The sequence below is a fragment of the Sardina pilchardus genome, chromosome 14, assembly GCF_963854185.1.
Source record: "Sardina pilchardus chromosome 14, fSarPil1.1, whole genome shotgun sequence".
NCBI classification, from domain to species: Eukaryota; Metazoa; Chordata; class Actinopteri; order Clupeiformes; family Clupeidae; genus Sardina; species Sardina pilchardus.
This window is the reverse complement of record NC_085007.1, coordinates 20799652-20822674: the sequence shown is the minus strand read 5'-3', so window position 1 is coordinate 20822674 and position 23023 is coordinate 20799652. Positions and strand designations below refer to the sequence as shown.

Sequence of the window (23023 nt, the reverse complement as noted above, 5' to 3'; positions counted from 1 at the left end):
GAATGGCGGAGCCGGAGAGTACCAAAAGCATTTGTAGAGCAATACAACAATTTCTCCCTTTTAAAAAGTGATTGTGTCAAAGCAAGAAAAGCTTCGATTTTTATAAAAGGGAAACTTTCTTGGCTCGCCATGAGGTAAAATGGCACTAAAAAAGAATTAAATAACTCGGGCACAGGCGGTAAAACAGTGCCTGGATCTGCAACAAAGATCAAGTCCGCTTTCAAACAAGAACAAGCTCTTTAGAACGACAGAGGCTTTAAATCAAGCGGTGGCACAGTGAATCTGATCCAAGTTGAAGTTTACATTTAAGGAAATAAATATACAGTATATTCTTCAATTCACTTTAAAGTTACATGCTTTTACCCCATTGGCCTTTAAAGTTAAGACCTCAACCTTTGGCAGATGTTTGGCATAAAACACAAAGTAAACATCTATGCGATATGTTCAAATGCCTGATTTCTGTTTGTTTGTGCTCAAGGTTTAAGGCGTGAGATGTGTGGGAAAGCTGGGGGCGTAGCGGGCGGGCGGCCGCTTACCGTGGGTCGTTCTTGGCGCGGACGCTGCCCTCGAACTTCTCGCCGTTGCGGGCCACGTACTGTGCCAGCTTGTCGATGACCGGCTGGATGTCCGGGGGCGGCGGGATGATGCTGGGGGGGGGAGTGGCCACCGCCGGCGGTGGGGAAGCCACTGTCGGGGCGACCAGAGCCACTGCTGGGGCTGGGGCGACCGCCGTCACTGCTGGGGCGACTGGAGCTTGGGGCTGAACACTGAGGTCACACAAGGGGAAGAGAGCAAACTAAATTTAGAAAGCAAAGAAAAGCTGGAGGGTGGGGAAAACACCAAATATAAAATAAGAGTATGCTACTGTCTACACGGCATATTATATCTGCTGTCCTGTCTACGCACCAGCGGTCTATACTTTGTATGACATTGCACTTTTCGCAGCATTTCGTTGTCTCTTTACTTGTACTCTGCACAATGACAACAAAGTTGAATCTAATCTAACTAAGCAATGAATATGTGAGAGAGCCAGTTAGTGAGACTGAGTGATGAGAATCACTTCACCTTTCCATCTGTAAGCCCTAGATATGACACGCCAGAGCAAAAGGCTTTGTGTGTGTGTGTGTGTGTGTGTGTGTAAGATATACACACCTTGTCACTGCGCTGACAGCCGGGGCGCTGTAAGAAACCAGACTGGGGGGAGCAGAGTAGGTGACTTGGGTCGGGGGGGCAGAGTAGGTGGCCTGTGTGGGGGGAGCCGAATAGGTGACTTGAGTAGGGGGAGCAGAATAGGTCATCTGGGTAGGGGGGGCTGAATAAGTCACCTGGGTGGGTGGCGCAGAATAGGTGATTTGGGTCGGGGGCGCAGAATAAGTGACCTGGGTAGGGGGGGCAGAGTAGGTAACTTGACTGGGGGGAGCAGAGTAGGTAACCTGACTGTGAGCGGAGACTGAGACAGGGACGGGCATGGGCGCAGAAACGGGGGCGATGGGCATCGCTTCGGGCGGAGGGGTTGTTCCTGGGGGCGGGGGCACCGCCGAGGCCTGAGGCGGCATCATGCCATGGGGCAGAGTGCTGTAGTACGCGTTGGCGTCGATCCCAGGAGGAGGCGGCGCCAGACAGTACGTGCCATCCGGGAGCAGGCAGTACCCATAGTACATCGGGGCAACATTAGCTGTGGTGTCAAGAGAGAGAGAGTGAGCGAAAGAGAGGGAGAGAGAGAGAGGGAGAGAGAGAGAGAGAAAGAAAGACAGAGTGAAAGAGGGGGGAGAAATAAGCAAGAGACACAATTTAAAAATGGATCAAAGTGTGCAAATGAATTCATATGTATTCAAACCGTTTTTTACACCCCACCCCACCCCATCCTTCCCCAGTGTGTCTGACGCCTGTAAGCTCCCAGCGAATGTGACAGCCTCGCCGCTCTGAGTGGGAGAGAGCGGGAGCGGGGAAGGAACATACATCTAGCACCGGCCGCCGCTCAACGCTAATGCAATTTCAGCCTTTTGCGGCAGGGGCAGACAGTGAAATGCATGCACATCCACGCACGCACATGTACATATATAGGCAGAGACAGACACAAACACACACACACACACACACACACACACACACACACACACATTGTACATACATTCATATTCATGTGGGTACATTTCATCTATACACACACCCATCTGAACAGACAATGAAAAAAAAAAAATACAAATCCTGATGTTGATATAAGAAAGAAACTTAAAATAATCTGACGTCTGGATCACGGTTTGCTTAATTAAATTTACCCGTCAGTGAAAGATTAAAAAAAAAAAAGGGGATGGAAAAGCAAAAGGATAAAAAGAAACGAGGGATAAAAGGGAGAAAAAGAGGATAAATCTGCCTTTTGTTCCAGGCCTCCAAAAGTAATTACGATCAGATTGTGCAGGATGTGACACATGTAAAGTAGATATAGCCTGTGCCTCTCCTCTCAATGTTTATGTCCCCGAAGCCTCTCATTACAGCTATCAGACATGTGTTTCATCCATCCTCAACTGTCTAAATGGCCCTCTGAAACTCCAGCAGGAAAATCAAGAACCTGCATCCTCCTTTTTTCCCCCTATTCACGTTCACTGGTTTTAGGAGAGAGTCTCCAAAAACCCTGTAAATGCTTATGCACCGGGTATAAAGAGGGAAATCATGACTGACAGATAGCTACATCAATCCCAGTGCCTAAAATTAACAGTTTTAGAAAATAGAAGAACGAAACAGAAATGGATGAGTGGGGACATTGAACATCCCAGTTGGAGGCGAATCGCAATTTGAAGTTGCCAGCTAGGCGAACTGGCAACACGCTGTTCTGAATTCAAACCGGCTTCCATAAATAACTTATCTGTTCCCTACCCCTCTACCACAATTCTTGTGGTCTCTTAATTGATTCTTGCACACGCTGAGAAATCAGTGACTCACATCCGGTTCTCAAGGAGAACAACTAGAGGAACCACTGAGAGCCTAACAAAAATGCACGGAAGATCCTTTTGTTATGCTCATGCATAAAATGAACAACTCCACCAAGAGACAATGTCACTTGTGTTCACACTACAGTACACTACACTATATGTGCTACACCACACTGTTAGGTGGCTCTAGGGGTAAACAAAAACCGACCACTGACCCTGAATCCTAAATAAATCATAATAACACCTTTTAAAATGTACCCAACCAGTGGAATTTATTAACATTAAGACACACAATTATAAGACACTAAACAACACAAAGCCCAAATCAAAGACGAGACAAAATCCCAGGATGAGCGGCAGTATTATAGCCAGCAGTCCCCACACCAAAAGCCTCTCATCAGCGACTGCATCATTTAGCGACCAATCAATCACCTTGCCAGGTGCTGCCAATCAAGGCTGTTGCAAGCAGAGCACCTGAGGGAACAAAAGAGGAAAAAGGGACAAACAGCACTGGGAACAACGTACAGCAAAAGGAACCCATAGACTAGTAACATGTGCTACTTGTAGATGTACATCTTGTTGCCAATAATTTTTTGGCCAAAATGGGATGTTTATAGTGTATGAGGGAGTGATAGTGAGGATCAAGATTTTTTCCTTTTGATAAACGAGAAGAAAGTGGAGCTCCATTTCAAGGGAGTTCTCTGTGTGACATTAGCATGTTTATTCTATCCTCTATCTCCAGAGGACTGATGAACACATTTCTGCCTCAACCGATCGCTCACCTCCCCCCTCTCCCACTTTCTCACGCCGAGTCTGGCACAGGGGCAATACATATCAGCTCTGCTCATCCATTAGAACTGAAGAGAGAAATTGAGACCGACAAAAAAAAAAAAAGAGAGAACGAAACGCCAGTGAGGAAAGAAAAACTGATAATCGATAGCAAGAGCAGGAAGGCGGTGGAAGAGAGACTGTAATCAAACAAGAAAAGAAAAACAAAAACAAATACGAGTGAAACATGACGGACTCAGTGACTCTTGTTTGCAGCTGTGGTGCTCGACTGAAGTCCTATTGTTAGCGGTCGACTGGCTGCTTGCGTACAGCAGTGAAGAACGCGGATCGCTCCACACAGTAGGTCAAGAGGCCTCGTATCAATCCATCACGCCTGGCTACAGTCACATTTCTTCATTTCATGTAGCAAATAGGCATGCGCCTCCGCTGGGATGCAGCTCCCGGATAGATAGATCCAGAGATCCCGAGGTCGTCCGGAGAGAACAGAGGCTGTTAGAGACGGGCCACGAGGGATCCCGCAACGTGAGGTGGAAATGTTCCACGTCTCTGCCAATCTCATTCTGCTTTCGTCGTTCCAGAGCCACTTTACTTGCATGTACTGTGCTGCCATGGAGTTACTAAAGCATTAATATTGATTTAATTTTGGGAGCCTCTTGACATCTCCCCCCCTTTCTTTTCAGCACGAGTCGTTTAATAATACACCGGACGAAATGTCAAATTCCTTGTGATAGTACTGAGGGATCTATGCACAAAGGCCAGATCTTTCTCAAATACTTATCAAGAGTAAAGCACTTAAACTGCAATATTTCTCAATGACGTCCCATAAGACCAGAGCTACACCTTTTTTTAAGCAAATGGTCTTAAGATAGTGGAACGTCTGTAAATCAATTAGTCAATTTACAAAGAAAGAAACAGCCATAAGCACATGCACAGTAATTTGCACACTTGTATCTGAGCGGAGTCTTATGTACCAGACCAAGGTCTTGTTTGGGGGACAAGTGGTTTCTCTCAACAAGAAGTCTGCAGCAGTAACTCTGTGAGACGCAGTCTCCCAGCATCAGATCACTGAGCACGGAAGGCCTGCAGAAAGCTAAGGTATGCGACTTCAACCTTGAGCTCCTCTGGGAACCTCCAGGGCATGAAGGATTTTTTTTTTTACCCAAAATAATGCACACAACAAAACAAACTAGGACGAGCAGCAGAAGCAAGAGGAGAGGAGAGGAGAGGGGGTGGGGGGTATGGTGCCATCAGGCACAAAGCAAAACTGCCCCTGCGCTGCCGGGGTACCATCACTGCCAGCTGACTGCCTCACCATCAGAGCCCGGATCAAGTTTCTCTTGGCTCTCTCCAGCCTCCAACACCTGTCGTCTAAATGATCACACGACTGAAAGTTGGGGGATTTAGTTCTGCCAAGTGAAGCGAGCAGACAAAAGGCAAGTAAACCCAGACATGCGCTATTCTCCTATTCCCATTCTGACGGCCTAGCGAGGGTTGGCTGGCATCATCAGGGAGCTGAGTGGTTTGGTACTAGGAGCAGTGAGACCACGGACAGCTGCAGCTGCATCAGCACCAATAAGCAAATGCATCCTCGGTATTTATGACTGACCATGCAGAGGGGTCTAACGAGGCATAGTGGCCTGCGTTAGGGATGACCCCCGAGAGAAGGGGTCAGAGGTCCCACGCCTGGCTACACAGAGGGCTGCGGCGGAGGCGGAAGAGGAGGAGGAAGAAGAGGAAGAGCTTGCCCCGCTGACTTACGAGCTCGATTCTGGGTCAGGACATCATCTGACCGAACTCCCACACCATGGAGATGAGGCATCAATTTACGGATATGGAGCGTGAAGGGGGTCAATTTCAATCGCTATCTCCACTCCATTCAGTGGGTCGAAATAAACCTACATTCACTGTAGGAAAATTTAATTAACTGGCACAAAAAAAAAATGGCCCTGACCCGGAAATCATATTTCAGTGGTCACTGCTTCGGCGGGTTGAAGGAGAAGCAGATGAACTAATGCTCTTTCCTTCCAGGCCTTAAAAGATAAGGCTTTTAAAGTGTTTCTGAGGGGGAGAAATCTGTCAGAGTCAGTTTTAGTACACCAGACCATTTTGGACTCAAAGGACTAACCACAACATCATCAAAGTAGTTTAAGCCCTGAAAAGCCATGTGTGATCAATAGTGCAAAACTGTGTGATTGGGGCAAAGAAAGACAGACAATGCGTCTCCAGCAGGAATCAGGACCTCACAGAAGGCAGTCTGATCCCCTTCTCAACTCGTCCCGATGCACAAATAGGGGGATATTTAGTCTAAAAAAAAAAAAGGAAAAAAAGCTGCTTCAACTTTGATCCTCTCAAGCCTGGAATTTGTGTGAAGGAACCACAGACAGAAAAGATGTCATGCAATGCAGAGGGGCTCGATTTTCTGGAGCATGAAGAAACTTTTCCTTTTGAAGTGACGTGAAGGTGCTAAAAGGGACTGAAATCGCTGGTAAGGCTACGACACGTCTGTTCACTGCAAGCAGGAATTTCTTCACATATCTCTGTGTCATGCTAATAGAGACAACTGAGTGGGATATGGCTGAGATCTGCATAGTTCGACAGACACACATTTTGGCCTATATCTTTCCATTCGCCCTGCTCTCCAGGCTTATGTCAACCTCCAAAGTAGTTGAGAAACTTTCATCCGTCCTGACCCTCTAAATGCAGGGCAAATAGGGAGAAGAAAAGCATCACGTAGAAAATGGAGCACATTAAGAAGCCCCCCGAAACTCACTCACACTTGTCCTTGACACGATTCAACATGAGGGCTCACCAGTAGTACATTGTATCTGAAAATAAAATGTCACAAGCACCACCATGGAAGTATGCACGGGTGCCAACTCACATAAAAAGCCCAAAATCCACAGGATGGGGTGTGTGTGCGCGCTACTGTGAAACGTGTGTGTGTTTTTATGCAGTACTTTTGGGCATGGGGCATTCTGGTCTTGCTGTCTGTTTCTGTGTGTTAACAGCTGAGAGAGTCACGGAGGCACACACGTGTATGGAAGACTAATAGTCTTTTCTTTTCTCCCTGTTCAAGCATTGACCTTTAAGATACACAAACCAAACTCATCTTGTGGATGCAAGCTTGGGCTCAAACATTCTCTACTTTGCCTGACAGATTGTTATTACACTCGCACCATCGCCATATCATTGTACCTTTAAATGGAGATTCATTGGAGTAACAGATTGCCTATTTAAAAGGGAACAACTAAGTGTACTCAGATTGCTCTTCTTATGCAAGGTTAAGCTTACATTGAAACAGGACATTGTAAGACACCATCACTGTCGTTTCTGCACACATTAGTGGATGCAAGACCACAGCTACTATTTAGTCACTGACAGTTGGGCTTGCATAATGTAACAAAAACTGGCATTGCCATTTCTTTCCCTGCTATCTATATTGCAATATGAAAACAACTTAAGAATGACTGGGGTGACTTTGGGGTGAGTGCATCTGTATTAAAAAAAACACTCTGAAGGCTTTTTTTTATGAGCAAATTGTCCCTTCTTGAACTTTAACGCTACACAATTAGTTTCAAAGCACCAAACTGATGTCCTAGTCGATGCTGTGACTGAAAGGCTTGGTTTGTAATGCTACATTTCAAATTATAATTCTTTCTTGGTAAACATATTAGCTTGAAGGACAAGCCCTCAAAGTTTCAAGGAACGCTAATATTGCATTTGCGTGTGAATGTGGTGTGATGCTTGGATTCCACATTCCAGACCAAATGAATCGCATTTCTCTCTGCCCCGGCTACTGCTGTATGCAACAGACGCCCAAGAGTCTGGTTTTCAAGTAGGTTGGTCAAAGAAAGAGAGATCCATGGAAGTTTTCTTTGTAAATAAAAATGTTACAGTATGACAATTGATTGAATTCCCCTGACTTGTCAATGAAATGAGAGGATGTATTGTGCAGCCCTACAGTAGCTGAATGAACTTCAACAACCCTCTTATCACATGAAGATTGCCCAATTAATGGCGATGAGCCTGAATTGAGTGCTTTTTGCGGGATAATATTTGTTCTCAAAACAAGTCAGTCAGGTTAAGATCTTTGTCCTTTTCTTCCACTGCATTCAGACAAAGCATTCCGCTACCCTTCTTCCCATCTCAAGGACGTCCTCGGCAGTCTATTCAGAAGCATCTTCTCTACTGAATGTGATGCACCAGTAAATAAGCCATCTCAATGACACAAACAAAAGTCAGCTCTTAACAGGAAGTGGCGACATGCATTTATATCCTTTACATTCCCGTTCAACAAGATGAATGGGACACATTTTCCCAACAAAACATGTATATAAATGCTTTCAAAAAATTTGCTAATAACCACACACAAAGGAATTTAAGCTCCCTTTTCATAGGAGACAGTGAAGGACAGCAACAGATATGAGTAACGAGCAAATCTCTCGCCATGCCATTGAACTGTACTCTGATCTCAGTGGCCCCAAAAGGCTTTGCCAACAGTCAAACTCCTCTCCTTCCTGGGGAATTTGCATTCTCTGAAAGAATGGACTGAAAGCAAGGAGACCGGATGACGTAGATGGAGTAAAAAATGTCCCGTTTGAAGAGGTCTATGTGACCAGATGAACGTTGTCCGAACGGTCGACCGACCCAATTCAATGAGGCACACAAAAACGGTTCCGGTTGCATGAATGCTTGGTGCTTTGAACAGGGAACTGAATTCCTTGACATATCAGGTCACGGAGTCTAATTCAGAAAAAATATCTTTATTCAAGCTGATAATAAATTTTAGGACCTCAGCTGTGTCACCTCAGCTGATTTCACAAATGTCCTTTCAGAAGACATCCTTGGCTGGAAAAGCAACATTAAAATCAATAGACACCATTGTCAAGGTGCCGGAGGCCAAACAGCACTCTAGGCAGATACTACCAGAGTGGTAAGAGGTAATAGATTGCATGCGCCTAGATGAATGGACTAGAAGTTGCTGTGGGGGCATTCTCTCTGCATACAAGCTAATTATCAAGTTTGGCTCCGAGAGTGAAAAGCTATGCTAAGTGAAGATTTGCTCATAATCCCCTGCAATCTGAAAACATTTCCACAGACTGGCTGGCCTGTAAATGGCAAGGTGCTGAATGTGAGGTTTGAAAAGTGATGACCCTCCCCCCAAAACGCATTTCACTGTGTTAAACCTGGTGATTAGCAGCTCCTGTTAAAGCTTAAGATTTGAAGGTAGCTTTTTACTCTGTATGAAAGTCTTCATCTGAACAGCATTTCCATACTTCAGCGGATTTCAGTGTTTTTTTATGACTTCATATATTATGACAAATGCTGACCATCTCTGTGCAGCACACAAAGTAAACAAAGAAATTGCTACTACACTGTGCACAGAAATGTCCTAATCTTGATTTCTTGTCCCTTTCCAACATTGTGTTATGCATATTTTTTAAATATGTCGTATGGAATAGGCAAAATAAAAAGACAACCTTCCCCATCACACTAGCATTCAAGCGTCCCTTGCTAAATCCACACAGATGGTATCAGAGTACCAGTGTGACGCAGTTTAACAGTTGGCGTATGTTCGTGCACATTAAGCCATTACGTTAATAGACTACTACTTTAACTATACCCACACAATTGACCTTTGAACCTCACAGGTCACAATAACGATTTGCTTGGGCTTCTCGTTTTCACATAGTCTGGCTATCACCATACTAAAATCAATCTTGACGATTGAACATTAGTATGGGGAGGTGTGATCAATCAGCATCGTTCAAATGACTCTGTACGCTTGGACAGTCCTTCAACCAATCAGACCAACGATCCCGTGTGTCTTTTCGATAAGCTACTTTCGAATCGGCGCCAAAGGTTCTGACAGCGAACAGAGGAGAAAGATGTGCAGGTTTCCAGCCTGAGCTGCCGGGCGAAATCCAAATTCGCCGGCAGTTCAGGCAGGGTTCAGCCAGCCTAGTTTCCCCAGGGTGGGCAGTTCTAAAGAAGCTCTACTCACGATCGGCGGGGTACTCTGCCTGAGTGGACGGTGCAGGCTGGGTCTCCTCTACTGTGGGTGGGGCCGGTGCAGGTGCAGGTGCAGGTGCAGGTGCAGGGGCGGCAGCTGCAGCACCGCCATTCTTCTCCTGCTGGGCTTTGATGACCAGCGCCAACAACGGGTGATCCCGATCAATGACCCTGAGGGGCTGCAAAGCAGACGCAGGCGTTAGAGAGAGACACCAGGAGTAGACAACCCAGGTGTTGAAGTACCAGTGTGGAACAGGGTTTTAGGACAGCTTTGATAAGTCAAGGCTCAAGGCACTAATCAATGGTGAGGCTCAACAACAATACGTATAGGCACCATTAACGAGATTTGGTCTCAGGGTCCCCTTCTGGTTGAGAAGCACAATAATAAACAAACTAAAAACTGTGTGTATTGCAACAAAGTATGAAAATAAGAAGTGCCATTAAAATGATACTGGCAATGTTATGTCAAGGTCAAAAACTGTTGCCATCACATCAAGGCTTCATTTATTATGGATTTTCTTAAACAAAACCTCCTTAGTCATGCAGAGGACTTTCAAAACAGTCCAACAGACCAACAAATACAATTCTAAAATGCTTTTGAGCCTTAAAAAGTTACAAATATAAAATGAAAAATAGCTTTTCTTCACTTTGAAGATGAGAATCATCCTCTAGAGTGCCAAGCCTGGCTCTCCTATCTTTTCTAACTCCCATCAACAGTTTAGGGAGCAACAGAAGGAGAAAAAACAACACTTCTTTCATATTGGGGAAAGGGAAACAAAAACAGAGTTTGTTTAATTTGGATGAAAGATCTGATAGGTTGGTTTATGCAAGAACCTTTTTATCTTGATAGAATACTTTGTGCTGCACACTGCAAAATGACAGAGTCTGACATGGGCTAAATGTACAGAATATATAATCAGGTGATGGGGGAAAAAAAGTGTAAGAGGAAGAAAAAAAAAACACCACCTCTTCCTACTTCTCATTCTACAATAAATATGGGAGGAGGAAAAAAAAATACATAATCTTAAGTGCTTTGAAGTTGAATGCTTTGATATCAGGCCCAATTACGTTTGGACTGGTACGACTTAACAGCAATATGCTGTCCATTTTGGGAGAGAGAAAGTGTGCCTTCTTGCGAACACTGTGAAAGCCAATCTGTGGCTGCAATTAGTGAGCAGTTAAAGCCCATGAAAAATGCAAATGCAGAAGGCTGAGCGCACGGGCTTTGGGCAGGATGGAGGGATGAAAGAGGAGAGGAATGGAGGGATAAAAAAAGAGAGAGGGACGTGGGCTGCGGAAGAGTAATGAGGCAGTGTCATGGTGATCCGCACCGACGGGTTCTCTCGGCCGCCACCGGACACTGAAACGCCCCCCGATCCCCGGTGTGCTTCCAAAGAAGGACGTGGACAGGACACGTGAGTCTAAGATAACAAAGAGGCTTTTCGAGCGGCAGGGGGAGGATGTTTGTAATAGATAAGATGACAGAATCACTTTTAAGTTGCTTGATTTTGTTTATCAAAAGGATGGCAAGAGATCAAGACCACAACAGGAGTGGACATGGCCCTGATTTTAATTTGTCCACGCTGAGTAGTTAACAGTGGGGATACACAGAGGCCATATTTGACCTTGGGGAGTTGAAATAAGTAGACAGTGATAGTTTGAGACTGAGTCCTAAGGGGTGGGGTAGGGTGGGTTGTGGAGGATTGTGGGTGGGGGGGTTGGGGTTGTGGAGGATTGTGGTCCAGCTGGAGGGAGGCTTATACCTTCATCAGCTCCTCCAGCCGAGAGCACTTCTTGGGTGCCATGAGGCTGGGGTGGAGGTAGCTGCCGTCACCATCATCATCAGAGTCATCGGACTGTGTGTCTGTGGATGAAGAAGAAGGGCGGGGAAGAGGGAGGGAGGGAGAGAGACACAGAGGGAGACACAGAGAGAGAGAGAGAGAGAGAGAGAGAGAGAATATTAGACCTCTGAGGATGAATAAGGCCAGTAATCAGACGCTAGTAGAGACAGCACACACCACTAATCACACGTAATAGCGCTGTTTCAGAGTGTTAAGAGACATTAGTTCCAGACGCACAGAAAATATTACAGCTTGTTAACATTGGATGACCTCCGATAGTCTCGACGGTGTGGTTGAATATGTGTGTGAGAGATTTATTCTTTAAATCAATACTCAGCCGACCTTAGAAAAATGCTGATGTAAAGTCAATACCTAACATGTCGTACCTGTTCCCTTAAGCAACAATGACTTTAGGCTTATTCATTCCCGACAGTAAAAAAAATGATTCGTTTTGGGAGAAAAAGAGAATATCTCAAATAGACAGAAATGTGAGAGGAAAGAAATGTGAGAGAAGCGAGAAGGTGAAAAAGTGTGAGTGATATTAGAACGCGATAGCAAAGTGTTTTTTTCCGCGGCTCACCCTGCTGCGGACCGTGCTGGTTGTCGGAGACGGGCGTGTAGCGGCCCTCCTTCATGGCGCGGAGGATGTGCTTGTAGTAGGGGTTCAGGTAGTGGTCGAAGCGCAGGAAGTCAAACTGGGAGTTTTTGGCCTGCTTGGCTTTCAGCACGATCTCAAACTGGGCGCCTTGCTTGCACACAAAGTTGGCCGTGCGCTCGATGATGGCATGGGTCTTTATGGTGGCTGGCTGCAGGGAAAAGACAATGAAAACAATAGGACATAAAACACTGTTGTTTGCTAAAGAAGACACCAAACAATGACATAAAAACACTGTTGTTTGCTAAAGACACCAACAGGAAAATTGCTTTGGTAGAGTCACAAACTGTGTGCACTACACTTGAAAGAGCAATAATAAGCTTTGGTTTATCTATACAAACTACTAGAGAACAATAATTTGCTGTCTTTCAATGATCAATTGCCAATTCTTCAACCCGTCTTTCTGTGCCATGTCACAATGTCCCTGCCACTGATTGGCTGACATTCAGTGACTGACTCATGACTCATCTCGCTGACTACCCTCCTATCTCAATTGTGTGAGTGTGAGTGAGTGTGTGTGTGTGTGTGAGTGTTTTTATGTGTGAGTGTGTGAGTGTGCAACAGCCACCTACATAAATGAGATGCAGGTGGTATCCGGTGGCTGAAATGATGGTCTGTAATGGCGCCATAAAACCGCTGTGCCGCTCGGATCTCCGTACGAGACGCGAGACTGACCCGAGGTAACTTAAATTGAGAGACCGCGGCGGCAGCTGCTGCATGCAGTATTCATCACTCACGACTCGTGCCTTGTCTGATCCCCGTACCTCAGCCACAGCACGCAGGGAGGAATTCTCCGTAATATAGACCCCTTGCTCGCGTCCCGTAAATCCAGCGGAAAAGCACAAAAAAAAGGGGGCCCTGGAGGCTCGCTAAAGGCTTCCCATTTACAATAATTCATGACCGCGGCAGGCTAAGTGATGATCGCGTGGAGCCCGGGCCTGATTTGTCGCCTAACTGGTTGTTTTGATGTTCTTGGTGATATGTTGTGCTGGAGGTGTAGTAAAGATGTCGTTGGGCAAAGAGTAGCGACTTTAAATGAAAACCACACAACTGTACCACACACACACGCACGCACACACACAATATGAATATGAAAGAAAGAAAATGCAGAATTCAGAGCAAGGTATCCACACAGGCCAATTACAAATAAAGAAAAAATCCACTGGTTGGAAAGCCCTGGAGGCTGATAAGGAAAGAGAACAGGACAGTGCAGAAGCAGAAAAAGAAATGTGGAAAGAGATGCAGGGAGGAAAACAGGAAGGGAGGGAGATGGAGGAGTCATCCACCACAGCATCAAATAAACTTGCCATTAGAAAGATAAAGAGTCTCCTCAGTCAGGCTAGTAAGGATTCTACACAGCAGCTGCTGGAGGCTCACAATAAAAACAGCAGAGAGAGAGGGAAAGAAAAAGAGTGTGCAAGCAAAAGATAGAGAGAGGGAGAGAAAGAAAGAGAATGAGTGAGTAAGAGAGAGAGAGAGAGAGAGAGAGAGAAAGAAAGAGTGAAACAGAGAGAGAGAGAGGGAGAGGGAGAGAGAGAGAGAGAGAGGCAGGGAAGATAAATAATTCAGAGCGAACATTTGTAGAACCTAACCAGCTTAAAACTAATTGGGTGTTTCAATCTGGCGCCGCTGAAGGTTGAGCCGGTGCCCTAATCAAAATCTCATTGGTCGGGCAGAGGAGCGAGGCAAAACATGAGAAGAAGAAGAGAACAAACTACACGCGCAGGTGAGGAATGAAGGAAAAGTAGAAGCGCCTGGAGGGAGAAGAGAGAGAGAAGAGAGGGAAGAGCAGAGACGAGAGGAGAGGAGGAGGAGGAGAGGAGAGGGAGGGGGGCAGCTGCTGGAGTCCCCAGCTCTAGTGACAGGGAAGGGGAATCTCCAGAGAAGAGGCAAAACAAAGGCAACTGCTCAAAGATAGTTGCGGGATCCCAGTCGTGACGCATCATGTGTGTGCTAGTGTATGTGTGTGTGTGTGTGTGTGTGTTTATGTCTGCATGAGTAGGCTCCCAATCAGCACACCGAGATGAAAGACTCACCGCCTTGCATACAAGCTGCCGGCAGATGAAAGGGGCAGAGCTCTCCCTCTCACTCTGTGTGTGTGTGTGTATGTGTGTGTGTGTGTGTGTGTGTGTGTGTGTGTGTGTGTGTGTGTGTGTGTGTGTGTGTGTGTTTGTTGTGTGTGTGTGTGTGTGTGTGTGTGCGTGTGTGTGGCAGAAGGGCCTGTGAAAATGTTTGAGGGGGAGGGAAGGTTGAATCAGATGGGTGGCAAGCACACTCCCTAACTTGGAGGATCTTCAGCGGCCAGGGCAAGCATTAAGCTTGCTCCCTACGTTCTCCTAAATCCTGCCCATCTCTGCTCAGCTCTTACATTAAAAGGAAGAGGGAGCAGTTTGGGGACAAACACACTAAAACACAACCATGCTGCAAACTAATGGGGCAGACAAAAAGAGGTTTCTGTCTATGAAGGATGACAAATGATTAATGCTGCCTTTCTATTCCAAACCCAAACTGTGAAGGCCTCTTCTTTGTATTTTCTGATAAGTGAGACAGCAGGTAATGCATCACACAAGATAAACATTTCACAATTCACTATGATCTTATTGACTTTTAACTACCCACTATCCACTATGATCTCAATGACTTTTAAATATCCACTATAATCTAAATTACTTTTAACTTCAGTGTCCAGTCAGAAGATAAAGTGGATCTGAATTGCCTCAAGAGCTCCTCGGACCAAACACAGTGCAATTATTCTGACATACTGAGGTGATAATTAATACCTTAAGTGTGTGTGCTTATCTGTGTGTGTGTTTATCTGTCTGTGTGAGTGTGTGTGTGCTTACCAGTTCCACATCGGGGGGTATGAGGAGGCCTGGGGGGGCTACAAAGGGTTCCTCGCTGTCCTCCTGTGCTTCTGCTGGAAGAAGAGCACAGCCAATCAGGGGCAGACAGTGGAGCAGAGCACAATAACAGAGCGACTCAACAACTGGCAACGTGACGCGAGGCGACGGCGACGCATCCTCCCCCGCCGCCACGGAATTCCTCCTGCACTTAAAGCTTCACTTTTAGTTACCGGAACTTTCTTCTGAGCAGCAGCCGTTCCCATCAAACTTTGTTTAGGGACTCCAGCAATCAAGCCAGGCCCTATCTGTTCCACACAAACACATCTTCACTACACACACACACACACACTCTCTCTCTTGCAGTTGCACACTCAGAACACACACACACACACACACACACACACACACACACACACACACACACACACACACACACACACACACACACACCCTCTCTCTCTCTTGCAGTTGCACACTCAGAACACACACACACACACACACACACCTGTGTCAGCAACAATGGGTGATAGGTCAGCTGGAAATTGGGAATGAAATTTTCATGTTGTAGATGCACTGGTAGCTGTAGATGGGATGGGGTAGAAGCTTTTCCTGGCATGAATGCAACTGGTGCATTAGTGCCAACTCTGCCAACCTTAGCAAAAAGCATCTGTCCTCGCTCTACCGTGTCTCTCTTTCCTGAAACTTCCCTAATATCTCTCTCTCTCTCGCTCTCCCTTTCATACACATCATGGTGACTGCACCGTGGCCTGCAGGAGCTCGAGCTGCCCAAATCAGTTTATGAAGAGGCCCGACGTGTGGTCAAGCCCAGGGCGTCGAGCGCTAACGATCCGGGGCCCCTGCTGAGGGCGTGGAGGACCAATCCCATCGACCACTTAAGTTCCGACACCAGTCATGGGGAGATGGGGCCCCTGCTACGTGTTCACTCAATCCAGACTTTTTTAATAAAGTAGCACTAAGGCGTTCTGGTCGAAATAACTAGCAAGCTAACGCCCCAAAAGGCATTTAAAAAACACCAACACCAATACCAATGTTAAGCACTGCTGAAAGCCTGCTAACTAGTGCCGTTTGGCAAGATAGTTACCAAAAAGCCATGTTGCGCCGTGAAAAGGTTGTCATATATTTCCCGTAACGGCGAGGTGGCCTGTGCTTTGGCCTCGCCAAAAGGCTTTCTGATTGATCCCCGTCGAGCTGCATTTAAAAACGCACGGGGCGGCTCACAGCTGGCAATCAGCTCCCGGCCTTCCTCGGTAAAGTACAGGTCTCTCGACAGCTGCGCTGCCAATACCAGAAGCCACGCTGACGGATAACTTTGTTACCGGAGACTTCTACCGCCACTGGCAAGCTCTGGGCCTCACTCGCCAGCCACTCAATTAGACCAATGACCTCAGGCGCTGGACTTTGGGAGAAGGAAAAAAAAAAAAAAACATGTTGATGGGGATTCTGGTGGAGTGGTTGGGGGCCGGTTGGGAGGGCAAAGGTATGAATTAACATGATCCAGGTGCACCTCATAAACATAACAAATAAGCGCCGAAACAGACCAGCGGCAATTTCATATCCGCACGGCTCCAGGTGACATTATTGCCTTTTCCGTCCAGAATGACCGGCCTTAGTTTAAACCTGGCTGAGCTCGAGCACAGAAAGCACTGCTGATAAAGCTGTAGGTGGGAAACAAGAGGAGGATTCTGTGATTTCTCTATTTTGTTATTTCACAGCTATATGGCTTTCTCAGAGAGAACGTAACAGCTGTAGCACTTGGCGTGTAATGGTTGGACAAAAAGGAAGGAGAGCTTCGCGGCGTTAAGCCTAAGAGCGGAGCCGGGCAGACGGGGAGGGGGGGGGGGAGGGCAGAGAGAGCGGGAGAGCGAGTGAGAGGGGCTGGTGCATGCAGAGCAGAGTGTCTGCTTCTCATTCCGCTCAGGGGCCCCCCCCACCTCCACCGGCGCCGACGCCGCTGCCTCACCTCCCTCCAGCCTGCGGGGCATCACAACAGAGCCCGGGCCCGGGCCCGCTCCAGGAAGCGCCACTGCTGAAGTATTCAACGCACAGAGAGAGAGAGAGAGAGAGAGAGAGAGAGAGAGAGAGAGAGAGAGAGAGAGAGAGAGAGGGCCGGGTGTCTGTCAGGATAGCGGCGTGCGGACGTGACAGCCAGAGGAAGGAAGGGAGACGGCCAAGTCTGCTTTGGAAATATTATCTACATAGCAGTCATGGCAGCCAGGTTTATAATGCATTAAAGTGAGGGTGCGTGTGTGCATATGCATGAAGACCTGTGTGTGTAAGAGAGAGAGAGAGAAAAAGAGAGAGACATAGAGAGAGACAGAGAGAAGAAGAGCGGGAGACAGGGAGAGCGAAAGAAAAGAGAGAGGGACTGTGAGAGAGACAGACAGAGCGAGAGGAACAGGAGAGGCGGGTTACACGCTTATCTCCGTCTCTAGGCAGACATGGGAGGTTCAGCTGTAACATCTCCCCTGCCCCCTGTCTTCTCCTTCTCCTCCTCCTCCTCCTGCTCCTCTCCTCCTCCTCTCCTTCTCCTCCTCCTGCCTCCATGTCCCCTCCTCTACTGTCTGCTCACCTGCCACCCTCTAATCCCCCACTACATGGCCCACACGCCTCCAGTTCGTGCTAGGCGAGTTTAAGGGGGGAAGTAATTCTCCGTGTCCCCCCCCCCCCCCCCCCCCGAACCAGCGTGTGTGTGCGGAGTGCAGGCGTGGGCGCGTGTGTCCTCTCACCTGCTTCCTTGTTGGCCTCCTCCTCCTCGGTGGGCTGCGAGGGGTCGTAGTAGTCGGCGCTGTAGCGGTAGCCCACCGCGTTAAAAGTGCCCTCGTCCGCCAACGCCTCGCTCAGCCGCTTGTACTCTTCCTCTGAAAAACAGATGACACACACACACACACACACACACACACACACACACACATTGTGGGCCTGAAGTGTGAGGCAAACACACCTGGGTGTGTTATAATCCTTTACTTGGGCGAGTAAATACACACAAGACAAATCAAATAGAAGCACAGCTCTTGAACACAACAAAACATCTCTGGTGAATGGTTTTTTTTTTAGTTATTGGTCTCCTAATCACAAAACAATAGTGAATTACTATAATCCTGATTACACATTCATAACACTTCCAGAGATACAGCAAGAACAAAGAAAACACATGTTTTATGGATTCTCTTCAACGCAATTTGAATATTGTATACAATAAATACAGTGTATATTTCTGCTGAGGAAACATTTGAGAGGCTAACAGAACAGACATTGCTTTATGTAACTAATAGTTAATAAAAGTGGTGCTTCTGTTTGACAAACTGTTGTTTTTCGATGAGTCAGGTTAAGTGAAGCTTCAATGTTTGACCAGCCTCTGATAGAATAAACAAACTCAGGTCATATTTTATAGATAAGCTTTTTGTTTGGGTTGTCACAAGCATCCTCCAAGATAACTTGGCTGAGGAGTCCTTAAGAAAACCTCCGGTGCTGCGTATTGTTCTTCAATAATAAATGAGAACTCACTTCAGTCTTGCAGTATTTACACAATAGCCTAGTTCCTAAAGTCCAATAGAGTTTTCCAAAGGATTAAACATTATTGTGTAACCCCGAAGTCTCTCTTGAGAACAGGACAATGCCTCTTGATCAGTGATTTATTACCAAGCATCTGAAAATGAAGCAGTGGTCATAGCTTGCTGGTCCCTAAACAGACACCTATTTAAAACAGGCCCCTGAGTCAGCATACTAAGAACAGCAACTGTTGGCAGGCGATGCGGATTAGGACAAACTCCAAGGACACATGGACAGGGTTTCCTGACAAATTAAAAACAAAAACAAGCCCGGCAGTGAGAGCTTGTAACAACAGGTAGGGCCAATTCTGAAATACTGGAGATTTGCGCTGAAACCCCCAGGTGACACTACTATGCACAACCAGTGAAGTTACTGTAAACAACTTCCAAAGGAGGGGCTTGAACAGAACTGATGTTACATAAAACCTGCCAGACTGCATTGGGAGCAGTAGGCGTGCTTGGGAGTATTCCCACACAGATGCCCTGCCACAAGAATGAATATGGAAGTGGATTATTAAATCTTAACTACCGTTATTTACATTTTCTCCCAGTGGCTGTAAGAGCTATCAAGTGGAAATGTCCTACCACCAGCAACTAGGAAAAAGATGGGTATTAAAAAAAAAAATTGAGAACATGAGTCATCCATATCCTCTTGACTGGAGACCTTGACAGGGCCATACAGTGGGTGGGAGTGCAGCAGTCTAAAGATACCTCTTCAATATTCCCCTTGCCTGACATGTGTTTGCCTACACAAGAGACAACTGCCAAACATCATTTGGCTTTGACGAGACAGGTCTCAGGGCGTATGACGGATGGGGCCGCGTCACGCGAGCCGTCCTAACATCCGCTTCCACTGTGACGGGGCCCGTTTCAATCTCCATCACCATCGGCCAAGCGCCGGCACAAGAGCGGTAAGGACGAAACCGCACTTAACATAATCAATATAGCTTATTACGTTTTGCCTGATCTTAATGTAGACTGATGGGCAGCCTGCTGAAGCCAAAAAAAGGTTTGAGGATCTATCTGAAGGACAAGCGCCCTGCGCATTCTCGTGTGTGTGTGTATATATGTGTGTGTATCAGTGTGTGTGTGTGTGTGTGTGTGTGTGTGTTCAGTCTTGAGCAGTGGGTTAATGACCACGATGACTGGTGCACAACCCTGCTGCTTAGTGACAGGGACACCATTCATACCCTGCTCTCCACTACGCAGCCATTAATGGTCAGCTGCATTATACAAGATAGGCCATTTAATCACTATGGACCGTTACCCCTCTAATTAAGATCCACTGATAACTGCAGACAACCCTGAGTCCATTTACATTTTGCACTCATCACACTTCTGAGACAATGAGAGAGACGAGGTGGCAAATAAATAAACAGAAATGACTTTCACTACAGGGGATAGATTATTTAAATAAATCAACATGAGGGCAAGTAAGTCTAATCACTGAACTGGCAAAAGACCCACGAGTAAGCCAAATGGTTTGTTAAGCTGATCAAGAGGCATAGGCAGACGCAGTGGGGTTAGCAGAGTTAAGACTGCCTGCGCAGGATGTTAAGAGAAACCCTGACATGAGCAGGGTTGGTGGGTGGCTGAGACTGAATGACGCCAAACAGAAATAGAAAACAGGACCTCCTGGCTTATCTGTCCTACCCTTCAGCCTATGGAAAAGGGCTAACCAATGGATGCCATCCTCGTCAAAGTCTTCCCTGCTGTCATTGCCAAATGTGTTAGAAAAACAGAATAACTTGAAGACTGCCGGTGCGAATGCACGTGGCAGTCAATGATGGCTCTGCTGCTGTTCTGCATGTTCTGACCCCTGCTTGAATGAGGGCCCCTTCCAATTCTCAATGCTAAAGAAATCGGCAAAATAACTGCTGTCCAACTGTCATTTTAGTCCCACATCCAAAGTTCTCATCAATAATTCTCGCTATTTTCTATTGAATTGTTTACTTTTGAACAGTATTACTGTTCTTTATTCTGATTTTTTTCCATATCGATTGGGTGTAAAAACGTATCTGACCTTGGAGATTGTCTGTATCACAAAAGAGGAATAGCAGCTAAGATTTTTCAGAAAATATGTCCGAATAAAAGAGAGTAAATGTCTGTGTCTACAGAAAACAGCACAGGGATGCAAGGCTCCATCAGTCCATCTCCTTTACTACTGTGACTGAAAGACTGAGGAGAACAGAGCAGCAAGTCCATGGTCTTTAATTCAAGGTTCCCTACCATCAAAGTAACTGATAAACAAATACAACTAAGGAACTCTAGAGGTCTTTTGTAGTAACAAGAGGAATTTCATAGTAATCCTCAAAAACAAGATTTGTCGATAGTCTTAATAATTCTTTTGAACTAGTGCTAACACTGTGAGCATACACCACAACATCCACCAGCCTGACCAGTGAAGGTCACAACTAAAGATATTAAGTAGAATCTGTGAAAGGGGTTGACTGATACACCGGACTCCTTTGACACCTACATGACCATGAACAGCTGACTTCTAAGATCTTATTTCACCTTCATTTAAAAAAGAACTAGTGTGTCATCGAATGGACAACCGTATAACAAGAATTTTGCCATCCCTTTTCTTTTGCTCTCACTCACCTTGTCTGGCCTCCTCTTCTAAGAGATCCGTGTGAAGAGCCAGGTATCTTTCCTCATCACACAGGGCTTCAATTCTGGCCTCCTCCTCCGACAGCTGGTAATCTCGGTTCCAGGAGTCAGCGTCATATTCAGAAAGGTCATGCAGGTGACCCCGTCCGTCATACCTGCAATGTGAGGGACATGGTTAGAGAGTGACTGGAAGCCGTCCAGGCGGCCAAGGACAACAGAACATACTCACCACTCTGGGTGACCCTATAAAAGAAATGAAGGCTTTGGATCTTTGGACAACATGAACAGATGGAAAAAGTGGTAAACAAACAGAAACAAAGCTACTTTCTCCTACATGACGTTTTACTCCTTCAACAATGCAGAGCAAAAACGGTATTAATCCCTGGATGAAGCAAAGGCCAGAAGCCTTACTGGAGCACTTCTTGATGCATACAGACCAATCTGTTCTCCCTCATTCTAAAAACTGGAGTTTGACTGAAACCCAAACTATTGCCCTCTCACCTGTCCCCATCCTGAGTACCAATAAGAGCAACAAAACTAACAAATCAAAACAAGAAGAAACGGCTCACCTCTTACCTTTACATGGTTCAAAAAAACATTCCACCTTGAAACCCTGACCCCAATGAGACAGCTAACATCATTCCGATTTGTGTCTTTATTTTATTATTACTGTTAGAAACAAAAAGAGGTAACATCCACACAAGCCCGAGCACATAAATACCTATCCGCAAGAACCCAAATGGACGAAATTTTCCTGCGTTCGCTCCTTTTTTCCACCTCTCTGTTCCAGTTCTCTTGGAGAGGAGTGCGCAGATGGGGTGGCAAATGTGGGGGCCGGAGGGACCCCTTTAGCCATACTTGCTGAGGAAATAAGGTCTGGTTATGTGATAAGAGAGACACATACATACACATTTGGAACAGGAAACAGCACCGTGCTGATTAAGGTGGCTCAAACAAGAGAGTCATTTATTGTTAGTTGGCAATATTAAGCCATTCAGACCCATGACCAAACTGTTTTTTAGTTTGAAGTTACCTTTTGGTCTCAATGAGGCAAAGCAGGCAGGCCAGGTAGGTTCCCCTCACACATATTTACAAACATGTTTGACTAATGAAGAGCCACCTTAGTTCACACATAGGCTTCACATCAGTAGTGTCTTTTTGTAAGGGAATTTGCTGTGATTTGCAGCTGAACACGTGTGAACTTTTCAGACCAAAATAAAACCAGCTATTCAAGGAGGCTGTAACCAAAGCAAATTCCTTCCATGAGACAAGATGCACCAGGCCTCCCCTACAGACAACAATGCAAACATATGTATTAGTGATTATCTTTTGCAAGTATTTGTGTGTGGCCAATGTTTTTGAGGTGTACAACAACAAATTAGGCCTTTTCCAACTGGCTTAAGCTAAATGTCATGCTAGCAAATAGGTGATTAGCTAGTAAACAAAATATGTCCAGGGGAGGAAGGCTGCATATTGTCATGTTTGAAATCACTGAAATAATGCTACAGGCTCTTCGTCTTCTTTCAGCTAAAAAGCGAAGCTGTGTTAGAGCCCTAGAAGTGGACGCAGTCTCTCTGTCTCTTTGGCTCTGTTTGGGCTAACGTTAGCAAGCTAGCTGCAACATTGGCTACAACCGCGCCTTGCGCAAAGGAAATCCAAGAGGTCCCTTCGGAAGGCAAAGTTGGTTAAGTATGTATCCCTGTGAGTTTGTTCAACCGACCTATCAATCATGATGCTCTTGTCCCCCATCCATGGGATAAGGTGTTTGCCT

At 46.1% G+C, this 23023-nt stretch overlaps 1 protein-coding gene across 4 annotated transcripts in view; it reads right to left on the bottom strand.

Moving 5' to 3' along the window:
• Nucleotides 1-23023, bottom strand: part of sfswap (splicing factor SWAP) — an 87519-nt gene that overhangs the window by 64197 nt on the left and 299 nt on the right. For 2 of the 4 annotated variants that reach the window (XM_062553738.1, XM_062553741.1), the window contains exons 1-9: nt 22973-23023; nt 21244-21407; nt 17818-17949; nt 15071-15144; nt 12153-12378; nt 11495-11595; nt 9724-9910; nt 1153-1675; nt 537-767 (exon numbers count right to left, since the gene is read on the bottom strand). The exon at nt 22973-23023 is cut by the window's right edge and continues 299 nt beyond it. In XM_062553738.1, coding sequence (XP_062409722.1) covers nt 537-767; nt 1153-1675; nt 9724-9910; nt 11495-11595; nt 12153-12378; nt 15071-15144; nt 17818-17949; nt 21244-21407; nt 22973-23023 — 1689 coding nt within the window. Of the gene's footprint in view, nt 1-536; nt 768-1152; nt 1676-9723; nt 9911-11494; nt 11596-12152; nt 12379-15070; nt 15145-17817; nt 17950-21243; nt 21408-21973 lie in introns of all 4 variants that reach the window. The other 2 variants (XM_062553739.1, XM_062553740.1) reach the window with 2 other exon arrangements.